Source organism: Rutilus rutilus (genome assembly GCF_951802725.1).
Source record: "Rutilus rutilus genome assembly, chromosome: 10".
Classification (NCBI taxonomy): domain Eukaryota; kingdom Metazoa; phylum Chordata; class Actinopteri; order Cypriniformes; family Leuciscidae; genus Rutilus; species Rutilus rutilus.
The window spans coordinates 21,453,857-21,466,083 of NC_140215.1; the positions used below are offsets into that span (position 1 = coordinate 21,453,857).

The following is a 12,227-nucleotide window of genomic DNA, read 5'->3' on the forward strand; positions in this document are numbered from 1 at the left end:
TTCTGTACTTCTTAACACTCCAAATATACAACAAAATGCATTTAAGGGCTAAAAAAGTGCATTTGGCATGATATGTCCCCTTTAAAGAAATGGCTGAATCGTGGTCAGTGGACGAGGTGCAGACGTTCCTCTCGTTGGTTGCCGAGGAGTGGATGGGGAAACACGGAATGAAAAATTCGCATTTAATATGATGTCATGGTAGAGACGGCAACTATAACGATCAGTCCCACCCACTTTGAAGCGATACTAACTGCAGTGGAAAAGCAACCGAGCTAAAGCGAACCGTGCCGTACTGAGTCGAGTCGTACCACGCAGTGGAAAAGCGAAGCGCGCCGAACCGTTCCGCGCCGAGTCGAACCGTACTGAGCCGAACCATGCCGTACCATGCAGTGGAAAAGCGCCATATGTGGTGCCTCTTTGTAAATTTGCACCACTATATTAATATACTATAGTAAATCAAAAGTCCCGATCAGTACTTAAACCGGTACCAAGTCAATACAAAAACTTTATCAATTATATAATGATACCAGTCTTTCTGCAGTACAGTTCAAATCGGTACAAGTTTAGGCTACTGTCTGACTAACACAAAATTGTCAAGATAACATCTGTTATATTGACACATATCATATGTTCATATTTAATATAAATTAAAAACCCTTCGCTTCTCCAAATTCGCATTACCCCTTGATGCTAAAAACAGTGAAAACATTAATATTGAGAAATATAATTAGAATTTAAAAATAACGGTTTTCTATTTGAATATAATTTAAATGTGACGTCAAAGCTGAATTTTCAGTAGCCATAGTTTTCAGTGTCACATGATACTTCAGAAATCGTTCTAATATGCTGATTTGGTGCTTTGGTCTTTTCATTATCAATGTTGAAAACCGTTGTGCTGCTAAATGAAATACAATCATTTTTGTGCTTTTTGTAGAACTTTTTGTGAATAGAAAGTTCCAAAGAACAGCATTAATTTGAAACAGAAATTTCTGTAACAAATGCAAAAGTCTCTTTATAAGAAATTTCTGTAACAAATGCCACTCTTGATAAGTTTAATGTATGCATCTTTGCTGAATAAAAGGCTTCCTTTCGCATTCTTAAATTCAGTTTACCTTGAAGGATACATCCTTTGTGTAACCATGTCTTCCAATCACCCAAAATCCTTTGATGACAATATAAAATAAAATATAACAAGTACTGTACGGTGTCAAGTTGTATCCTGTTGTACTGTGTTTGATGATTTCTCTTACTGAACGCTTTCAAATACAGGCCCAATTAATTCCCTCAGTGACCTTGACTGCGGTATACAAGTCTCACCTTCTCTTCATCTCATCTTCAGGGCATATGCACAGTCATGAACCTGCCCTCTGATGCTCTTCGGGTCTCAGTACCCTGCAGCGTAAATGCTCTCACTGCCAACAATACTAAAAGAAACAGAGCAGCACAGAGCTCCAGATTCTCACAGCAACATGCCACAAACAACATGCGTCAGATAATTGGCCTGGCGGCTAGTAGACAAGCTCTGACATATTACAAGGTGGAGTTCATCTGGGTAATTAGAGTTCAAGTTCAGTTCACATAAACTCCAGATCCTGTTCCCCTTGACCAGCAAAGCCAAAGAACTCATAAAATAAACATACTTTATCTAGGATCAATTCTGTCATCATTTGCCCTCATGTTGATCCAAAAAATATTTAAGAATGTTGGTAAGCAAACATTTGTTGGTGACCATTGACTTCCATTGTATAGAGAAATAATTTTTTTATTAAACATCTTCTTTATATAAAAAAGTCATTCAGGTTTGGAATGACATGAAGGGGAGTAAACTATACATAATTCCCTCTAATTAAATGTTCTATTTTGTTTCTGAGAAAGTGAGGACTTCTCAGTATATAGTTCACCCAAAAATTGTAATTCTGTAGTCGTCCATAAAGATCAAATAGTTCATCACACTAAACTCCACCAGAGTAAGCATGTGAGCTGTGTCAGTGACTCACTGTTTGCTTCAAGCCCTGCGAACCACCATCAGAACAAGCAAAAGAAATAAGCAAAAATATACCGGTACACACACACTCCATAATCCCAGTTATGGCTGTGGAGGAAGGAACTGAGGAGCTTGTGTTGAGGGCCCCTTAGACAAATCAATATGACTGTAAGCTTATCACCGAGTTAATGTAGAGGGAGTATTATAAGTAATTACATTCAGAGAATTGTCAAAATGAGACTTCTGAAAGTGTGTGGAGAGAGAGTTTATGAAAAGATTATAAAAAGCACTGGTCTGGGATGATAAATCCATTTAAAACCCAGAAGATTGAACAAAACAGGCACTCTTTGAAGACTCAAATACATACAAAGAGAACAAGTGAGACACAGAAAGAGCCAGAGTGAAGGAGTGTCGGTTTCACACCACAAGTAAAAGCAGCACATAGCCTATTTCTTTCTCCACCTATGGTATTCACACAGCCTGTGTAAGCTGAGGCTTACATGCGGGAAGTATTTCAGTAAATAAATGGAGGTAAATAACACATGATCCAATGAAATTGGATTTATTTTACATAATATACTAAACCATGGGTGCCCAGTCCTTTTCCTGTGGATCTGCCTACCTACCTGCAGAGTTCAGATCCAACCCTATCAAACACACCTGTCTGTAATTATCAAGTGCTCCTGAAGATCTTAATTAGCAGGATCGGCTGTGTTTGACCAGGGTTGGAGCTGAACTTTGAGGGAAGGTGCTAAAGTACTAAAGTAAATAAATTTGAAAATGAATGAATATGAAAAAAACCAACAAACAAACCTGTAAAATAAACAGATTTAATACTTTAGATAGCAACTTCCTGATTATGTAATTTTCACTTTATTTTGATGGTCCCTTTAACACATTCTGTTGACTATGCACCTACATGTCTACTAACTCTCATTAGAGTGTTAGAGTATTAGTGGACTGGTAGGGGTAGGGTTAGAATAAGTTGACATGTACTTGCAAGGTTACTTATAGTCAGTAGAATGTGTGTTGGAGGACCATCAAAATAAAGAGTTAGCAGACAGTCTACTAACACTCTAATGCGAGTTAGTTGGCATGTAGTTGCAAAGTTACTTATAGTTAATAGAATGTTACTAGAAAGGGCCCATCAAAATAAAGTGTTACCTGAAATTGTAAAAAAAAAAAAAAAAAAGTGAAAAAAATCGAACCAACAGTGATTTATGTTATAAATGCGTTTTTGCTGAATGTCGAAGTATATGAGATTGTTTTATAACGTTTTCTTTTCTATTGCTTATAATATAAAAGGAAAACACTATAAAACTTCATATACCGTTTACTTTCTTAGTTTAACAGTTATGTCTAATAAATTATTAGACAAAAATGTTTAAAACTAACAAAGACAAAGAGAGTGAGAGCTCCTGTGTCTGCAACAAAAGTTAAACTTATGATGATTATTGGTGATGGATGTATATATATATATATATATATATATATATATATATTACACACACTCTTTTGCAATACAGGCTTTTATTCTATTGGGCTTCAGGCAAACAAGCATAACTTTCCATTCAGTAAATGTGACTAAATCCAGATTCTTTACTTGGTGGTATATGGGCGCCCTTCTAAGGTCTAATTAATATATATATATAAATTTAGATTATTAAGTTTGTAATAATTCTTAATATCTCACTCTTGATAACTTTTTTTAAATTCCAAATGTATTCAAGTATAATAATAACTCAACAATTGATTTCCTGTATAGAGACGCAGGCAGCTGTTACGCTACAAAAAAGTGTGATAGTGGGAGGCTGTTTTTGCACTTTTTTCTTTTTTTGCCGAGTGTGAAACAGATCTGGGATTCAAGCTAAATCATCAGGATCTATCATATAAACTCCTTTAACACACACCCCACATGCAAAAGAAAACAACAAACCCTGACAGGCACAATTAACAATGTACAGAGCTAACTTCTTATCTTTCTCCACTGAGCTTTGGAAACGTAGCAGCTAATCCACTCAAGAAAGATAAATTTGGCACTTTCATTTAATCAGACGAAGCAAGAGAGGTGTGCTACTGTAGCAATGGAGAGAGTGAGGCATTGTGGGAGCATCTTTTCCTGGTCAGCTCCAGTCCCTTCATCAGGCTAATCAAAGCTAGCACTGTGCTAATCCAAAAGCAGTTCAGTGAATCACAAACACATACTAAAACAGCGCAGAGGGCAGATTTGTATATAGTTTGTATAAAACCATGCTGAAAGACAACAGCTAAGACTGGTTTGTGCACATATGAATCAGGTTACACTGTAACCATTTAGTGTGTAGTATGTGTGAGGTAACGCTAACGTGTTAACATCATGTACAGTATAAATGAGGTCAATGTACAGTTGTGTACAGTTATTTAATTATGTCATAATACGGTCTTTAAACTAAGCTTCCACGAAGAAAGCAGTTGCTAGCAAGCGGGAAGTTAAAACTAGCTAGACGGGCATTTAAGGGATACAGTACAGTCATACCACTTATTACACGCCATTAAATAATTATAGGGATTAAGAAATACTGATTTAAGATGAAACGGTTGTAAAAACTTACCTGTTTTTTGTCTTATCCATTACAGTATACTAAACAATCGTTGCAAAATGCAGCAGCTGCATTTGTATGAAACAAGAGAGCGAGTCTACCATGCCCGAATGACATAATTAAATAATTGTACACAAAATATTGATTTGAGTTTTAATATTTTATTTGCTCACCAAACGCAAACCTTCTACGAAATAAAAATGTTCATAGCAAGCGTATAGCTCTGATTTCAGTTACCCGGATGAGCCAGTTTTATCAGGTTTTACCGGTTGCTATCAATGAATAACATACCGCTGGATGGCACGATTGACCAATCAGAATCAAGTATTCTACAGAGCCATGTAATATCGTGTTTATAGTGTTTTGAACATGAGAGGGAAATTTATTCATTTGTATGACCAAGGTAAGGTTTGAGCATGCACAGTCCTAGACACACTAACACACACACACACACACACACACGAACTGAGATGTGAAAACGCTACAGCTCTTTAGTCAAACAAACACAGCTGCTAGCGTTTAAAACAAGCAATGAGAACGGCGTTAAAATAAATGTTCATCAGAACATTTTGGTCCAATCTTCATCATATTTCTCTGACAGAAAAGGGACAGTCTGTTTTTCAGCAGGCAGTCCATTCACTAACTTTGACAAAGTAGAGAGACTGGCCAATAATGAAAAATTAATTCAATTGCAAAGGTGGGTTTAGGAAGCTGGACTGATGCTTATTGAGGTAACAAAGTGCATTTAAATGAAGGTAGGCCACACACACACACACACACACACACACAGATCCAGAGTAAAAAGAGGGTTAAGGACCCAAAGTGAGCAGCAGATAGCCCCGCTGTGAGCAGTCCACTAAAGAGATATGTTATGATGCTGGATTTCATCCAGGTGTAAGGTAGAAGAAAAAAGTAAAAGGGATTGTTGATGGATATCTTTTGATGAATGGCAGATGCTTCTATAAACAGCATATCACATAAAGTAAAGACTCCACATTCCCAATCTAAAATACATTAACACACAGATAGAGCAGATGGCAGAGCCCTGCATTCCCTCATCCACATCACTCTACAAACCTCTCATTATGGCTTATTATAGACTTTTCACAACTCATCTTGTTTCTTGATTCACAAAGATCAAACATCATCTTAGGTTAGTAACAAATCACAGGTAGTCATGTTTGTATAACTATATCTATTGCCTAGGGATGTGACGGTGAGGAAATTTTCCCACTGGTTAATCGATGCGTGATAACACCGGTAATACCCGTATCACCGGGTTAGGGGGAACGTTGGAATTTTTCCCTTTTTTTTTTTCAATTAATTCCTATGGAAGCTCAACTATGCTAGTAGCCTAGAAATCTAGACTCACCCTAGCGGCAGCAAATTTTATTTTGCAGCCAGTGTCGTCTAGCAACTCTCCGTTGGCTTGCGAGCTGGAAAAAACAAACTCTAGTCAGGCCAATCACATCGTGTATAGAGTCGGTTCCACGTGAATTCCCTGCTTCTTGAAAACAAAGATGGCTGCTGCTGCTGCTAGCGAACAGCGGCCTTTTGAATCGGCTTTGGCCGCAACTCTGGAAGACTTGGAGTTAAGCTTTTCTTTGAGAGAATTCTTAAAAAAGGAAGATGTGTTCGGAGTTTTGCCGACCGGACATGGCAAAAGTTTAATCTATCAACTAGCTCCGCTGGTGGGAAAACGCTCTGGTTGGTTGTAGCACTATCCTATTGCGTGCAGAGGGAATTTGAAAGACAACCGTTTATCCCGCCCCTCGGATTGAGCCCTGCCAATGGTGTGTTCCCAGACCAAACATCTTGATGTGGGTCTGGCTTGTCAGGCTACTATGCTAGCTCTGAAAACGCACGCCCCACTCCAGTGGACACGCACCGTTATGAATGCGCATGCGGCAACACAATCATGTTGATTCATGTCGATAGTTGGCAGTGCATCATCAAACACCATTATGGTATTGATACTGAAAGCACAAGAACAGGGATGCTACATCTAGCTAAAGAATACCGAATGCGCCGGATATCACAACAACACATTACGCTTTTGATCAGGAATTGAGGAAGGGCACAGGGCAGGGCTCCAGACTGTGACCAAAGGGTCACATTTTGCAACCTTTTTTCCTGCCAGTGCGACTAAATTTTGTTAGAGGTCACACTGGTGCCACCACTATGTTTCCCAACTGATAGGAGCTGCCATTTCTGTTGCATATAAGAAACATCAAAAGGCAAACGAATTGAAAGAAACGTAACCACCATGCTACTCGTTTGAGCTGCGCAGACCGTTTATCAGCTTGAAAGAATAATAGCGCAGAGGGAGATTGAATCTGGTACTCGTGGGCCGATCTCGAGTATGCAACACCGTTACTATACAGCGCTGGGAGATCCAGCGAAAAAGCGCTTGAAATCGCCGCAAAATTAATAACATCACAGCGAGATCTGAAACACAGATATCAGATCAAACAGCGCTGACGTGGAAACCAGAGAAAACATTGTGCCAAGAACGAACAAGTTATAGAAGGCTTTTCAATCCACAAATCACCTAGTCTGGCTATCACCAGACCAAGCTCAATCTTTTAAGATTGAACATTAATCTGGGGAGTCTGCTCTGTACTTTCACTGCACAAGAGGCGTGATCAACGGGCATAGTTCAAATGACTGTACGCAATTGGATAGTCCTTCAACCAATCAGACCAACGATCCAGGTGATGTACTTTGCAGTGAAAACTCCAGGCAGCAAACGTGTCAACAAACGCATTGGTTTGTAGCATTGATCAGCGGTTTGCAGAAGCAGCAATGGCATCGAATGATATTTGCAGGTTGTGCAAAAAAAAAAAAAACATGAAAGTGAGAGGTGTTTACACCCACTTGAGCCATTTGTTTGCTAAACTAAAGAAGCCATTGAGCATCGTCGAGAGGTTAAAAGGAATTGGATTGGATTAAACCCGCCAATAGCGCCCCAGGTGGATAAGCCAGTTTGTGATTGGTCCCCGCAAATTAGTAATGGAAGCAAGATAGAAGAATGTACAGGTTTCCAGCCTGAACTGCAGGGCGAAATCAAAATCGCTGGCAGATCGGGCTGGGTTTACCCAGTCTACAAATCACCAACATCCACCATGGATTTAATGTAGCAACTAGGGATGGGTATTGTAAAAGTTTTAACAGTATTACTACTCTTACCGATTCCGCCTATCGATCTGATACTTTAATGGTATTCTTATCGGTTCTTTTTGTGACTTTTTTTATTAAAACAATAAAACTAATTAAGAACATAAATTAACATTGCTGTTCTTTTGCTATAGATATTTAACATTTCAGTTTATAAAGCAATGTTTTGAACAAAGCGAATATAAAACATCTATATACCTTTTTAGTGCTGACGTCACAACATTAGCTGGAGGCAAAACAAAGGGAAAACTGGAGGCGGCCAATAATACAAACCAGCACAGAGTCAGCTACATAATGATCTTAAAATGCCATCTTTTGTGTTGTTGGGTGCCAGAATCGATAGAGTACAGGCTCCGATTTGAAATTTTAGTGCATACCTGCTGCCACTGCCAGACAAAAAGAAACGACGACAGTTGTGATTAAACGCGATAAAACGAGCGGACTACACAAAAACGATTATCAAATAATACCTTAGCCATCACATTGAATATTTAACTTTGTTTGTATTTTGGCCCAGTTCACTCATGTAGTTGTACAAATAGTTCTTATTGCCTGCTGAAACAGAATTCCGTAGCCTCCTCTTAACTTGTACACAACTATAATGAAAGAAGGGTTTGCACATCATACACAATCATTCATCACATAGGCTAGTTATAGGCATCTAAAGATTTATATGCCCTCAGTTTCTCTTTACTATACATGCTTCTCTATCAGGCAGATGTCACAACCAGAGGTAATCCTGTCAGATCATCCATCCATTGAGTGAGCATGTATGGGACGGCCAATCTGGTTCAGTCCACAAATAAAACTTGCTAGCTAGCGTTAGTAAAGTGGTTAGCCTCCACCTAAGCGCTGCCCACAAAAAACATCACAATGTTTATTTCGTGTTGTGCAGCTCCAAGTGAGGCATCTCTCTCTTCTGGATTGAAAATAGCAAAAATGCATCACAGACAAATAATGGTTTAATATTATCGCATATAGAAATGGTTGGGGAGATAGACTTTGCAAGATAACATCTATATATAGCAATAATAAATAGTGTATTTTCTTAATTTATCCAGACTCCAGTGCCAACAGCAGAACCGATAGCTTATCGATCCTGCAGTCTTTCAGAATTAAGCACCGGGGCTCAGGTTTCAGTACCCGTCCCTAGAAGCAATGCTACCTGTAATGGTATTGTGGCAAAATTTTTTACATTATTCATCTCAGGGTTCTAACGACCTTTTGAGAGTGAAATTCAAGCAATTTTCAAGGGCAATTTTCACACTTTTTCCAGCACTTCAAAGCTCTAAATATTATCTAATTGTAATGTTATTTTTAATGATGATTTATAAAACTAAACATTTAAAGATGAAAATTTAAAGAAAACTAACACTTTGTGGAAAACAAGCACTTTTATTTAAAAATACTTTAGGAATTTACCACTATAACCAGTAGATGGCGGCAGAGGAGCACTTAGGACGACTTAGCCATTTCAACTCCCTAATACATGGAACAGACTAATATATGGAAGTCACAAAGTCTCATGAAAAACAAAAACTTTGTACAAAAAACACGTCAAGAGCACTTCTTTTATAATCACTGAAACTGTTGGTCAGTTCAGTATGATACTACAGAACAACAAATTAGTGGTTGACCGATATATCGCCAAGGCCGATATATCGGCCGATATTTGGCACTTTTAAAATATCGGCATCGGCCGATACGTTTTTCTGATTGGCCGATGTGTTGGAAGCGGGACTTATTTTGACGGGCGGCACTGAGAACACCAGTGCCTGAGAAGAGAACAGCAGCGCCTGATCACACAGCGCTCACTCACATTCTCCATCTTCATTCGTTTATGATCTCTGTCAGTCATATCTAATACTTTGTTAGACAGAACTGGTAAACAAAGAAAGTAAATGGTATGCGAAAAAGTAAAGTGTTGCTTTTATATTATTTGTAACAGAAAAGGCAAACAATCAGGCTAAAATACTTTCTCATTTACTGTCAACATTCAGCAAATGCGCATCTACATCATTTAAACAAATCTCTGAATATCTAATAAACATTTAAATTTCACAAACCTTGCAGATTTAATGGAATCCAGCTGTGATATCTTGTGAATGTGCATTTGTAGCCTGCATAAACGTGTTACTGCGAGCGACGGTCGGTCCGTGCGAAGTGAGTGAATGCAAACAGAAGATCAGCCTCACAGGAGACGCGATCGAAAAACTTTAAATCCTTCATTTTAAAATATGCTGTGCTATATCCAGTTGCCCACTGTGTCATATTCATATCGTTTTCACTGTGTGCTGTTTGTAATATTAGCGTTACCATGTCTTTATTTAAAAAAAATATGATTACCAGTGTGCACAATATTACCAGATTACTGAGTGCAATGTTACAGTGTTAACTTCCTTTTTATTCACATATTCATATATTTTTAATCAATTACTTTATTTGTGAAAAATACTGTAATAGGATTGTAGATTCAAGAAGTTGCCATCTAAAGTATAAGCATGTTTATTTTAAAGATTTGTTTTCTAATTTATTTAAAAATGTATAAAATATTGATTAAAATAAATATAAAGTATATAATAAAAATATCGGCTTTATATCGGCCATCCTGCTCTCTAAGATATCGGCCATCAAAAAACCAATATCGGTCGACCACTACAACAAATGGTACATTTAATAAGAGTAGAATATTTAACTTTTCCCTATAAAAATTTTTTTTTTTGCACATTACTGTTAATAAAAGTTAATTTTATTTGCATATCAATGCAAGCTCAGTGCTTTACTGTTACATTTCCAATAAACAAACATAATATTATTAGTAACTGCACTTGTTAATGCAAAAACAATAGTAATTTTATGATTAAATTAACTTTATGATTAATTTCCCCCAGTGCTACCAAATCTGGTGCTGGTGCCACCATTTGTAGAACTTAGTGGCATTGGTGATACAGCTCTCAAGTGTTAGTCTGGAGCCCTGAAGGGGAGTAATATTCTGCAGGCGGATAGGATCTTGCATGACACTAGGGCAGCATTTCATAACATAAGTTAACATTGGTTCCTTTCAAAACTACAAGTGTTAAAAGTGACTTTAACCTAGAATTTACAAACGTTAGCCCATGGTTAAATGCCTGGTAAAAAGCTCTAAGACAACAGTCATCTCAGTCAACAATCATCTCACCTTTACACTTAAGGACACCAATTACTCTTAGACCATAACCATCACTAACATCAACATATACTTATGTGGGGAAAAAACAATCAGTCTCCAAAGTACTGAAACAAAAGAAAAACATTTATTTCCAGGTTTAGAATCTCATTAAAGACAAGTAGCAATTTGAAAGTGAATATAATGGCATTTACTGCAAGCATTGCTGACTCATCATCTGCAGCCCACAGGCTGTTAAGCTTTATGTAAGAGGTCCTAAAGTGTCACAGCCAACATTAAACATGATCAATATTAAAAGTCAACTAGATATGAATATCATTTGTGTCCATACCACGGACAGTGCAAAAAAAAAAAAAAACTCAAACCCCAGAGTATGAGAATTGGAACAGTAATGCTTTTGCATTAGTAAAGAACACTAATAGCCGTTTTCCAATCTGATTCATTTAGGAACAGATCTCACACAGTAAGACAAATTGTGTGGTCCATCTGGAAGAGCGAAAATCCAAATCTGCATTACATCAGTAGAAATCTGTCTGTTCCAGTAAGGCACAAATCAACCAGTGGCTATTACTTTCTCAGTGTTATTTCTCATCCAAAACTGCAACCCATTTTCAAAAGTTGATAATTATACCTATGGAGACATCAGTCAGATTCAAATTGCAACAGATTAAATAGGCCAAAACTGTTCAATTTATAAAGCAATGTGAAGTAATTAACTGTGAGGGAGATGATGTCTGTTCATCTCTCAAGATTATTTAACACAATCATGAGTGGGCAGTATGACCAAAACATTATGCATAGCAATACATAGCAATAGCATCAATTAAGCATTATATTGATTATCGCTTTTTTTAATAATCGTTGACAGCCCTAATTCTCAAAACTAGCAAGCACACTATACCTTTTAAAGCATGTAAACACACACTCCTCTTACCTCTCTGATTTTGTCCCTCTTTTCCTTGGTGTCAGGATCCCCTGGGTCACCATCGTTGACCCCTACCAGTTTGGGCATGGGTACTGGAGGCAGTGGTTTGGGACCGTCTTTCTTTTTCAAGTCCTCAGCTACCTTGGTCTTCTCTGTTTGGATCTCAGCCTTCAGCTCCTCTTTGGATTTGCGGAGCTTTTCCTTGGCTTCCTGCAGTGCCCGCTCATGATCTGCCCGGATCTTGTCACGAAGACTCTCCTCTTCCTCCCTGCAGATGCACAATGAAATATATAAGAGATGCTTTAATTACAGTTTATTGTTACTAATATAGGAGGTGGAACATTTATATTTCATTTCTATTTCTACATTTATATTATATCATTTATTATTTTCATA

The 12,227-nt window shown here is 37.7% G+C and overlaps 1 protein-coding gene across 2 annotated transcripts in view; it reads right to left on the reverse strand.

Annotated features, from left to right (window-relative positions):
- man1a2 (mannosidase, alpha, class 1A, member 2) overlaps window positions 1–12,227 on the reverse strand; it is an 87,722-nt gene that overhangs the window by 62,393 nt on the left and 13,102 nt on the right. For both annotated transcript variants that reach the window (XM_084422174.1, XM_084422173.1), the window contains exon 3: window positions 11,841–12,099. In XM_084422174.1, coding sequence (XP_084278300.1) covers window positions 11,841–12,099 — 259 coding nt within the window. The remainder of the gene's footprint in view (window positions 1–11,840; window positions 12,100–12,227) is intronic.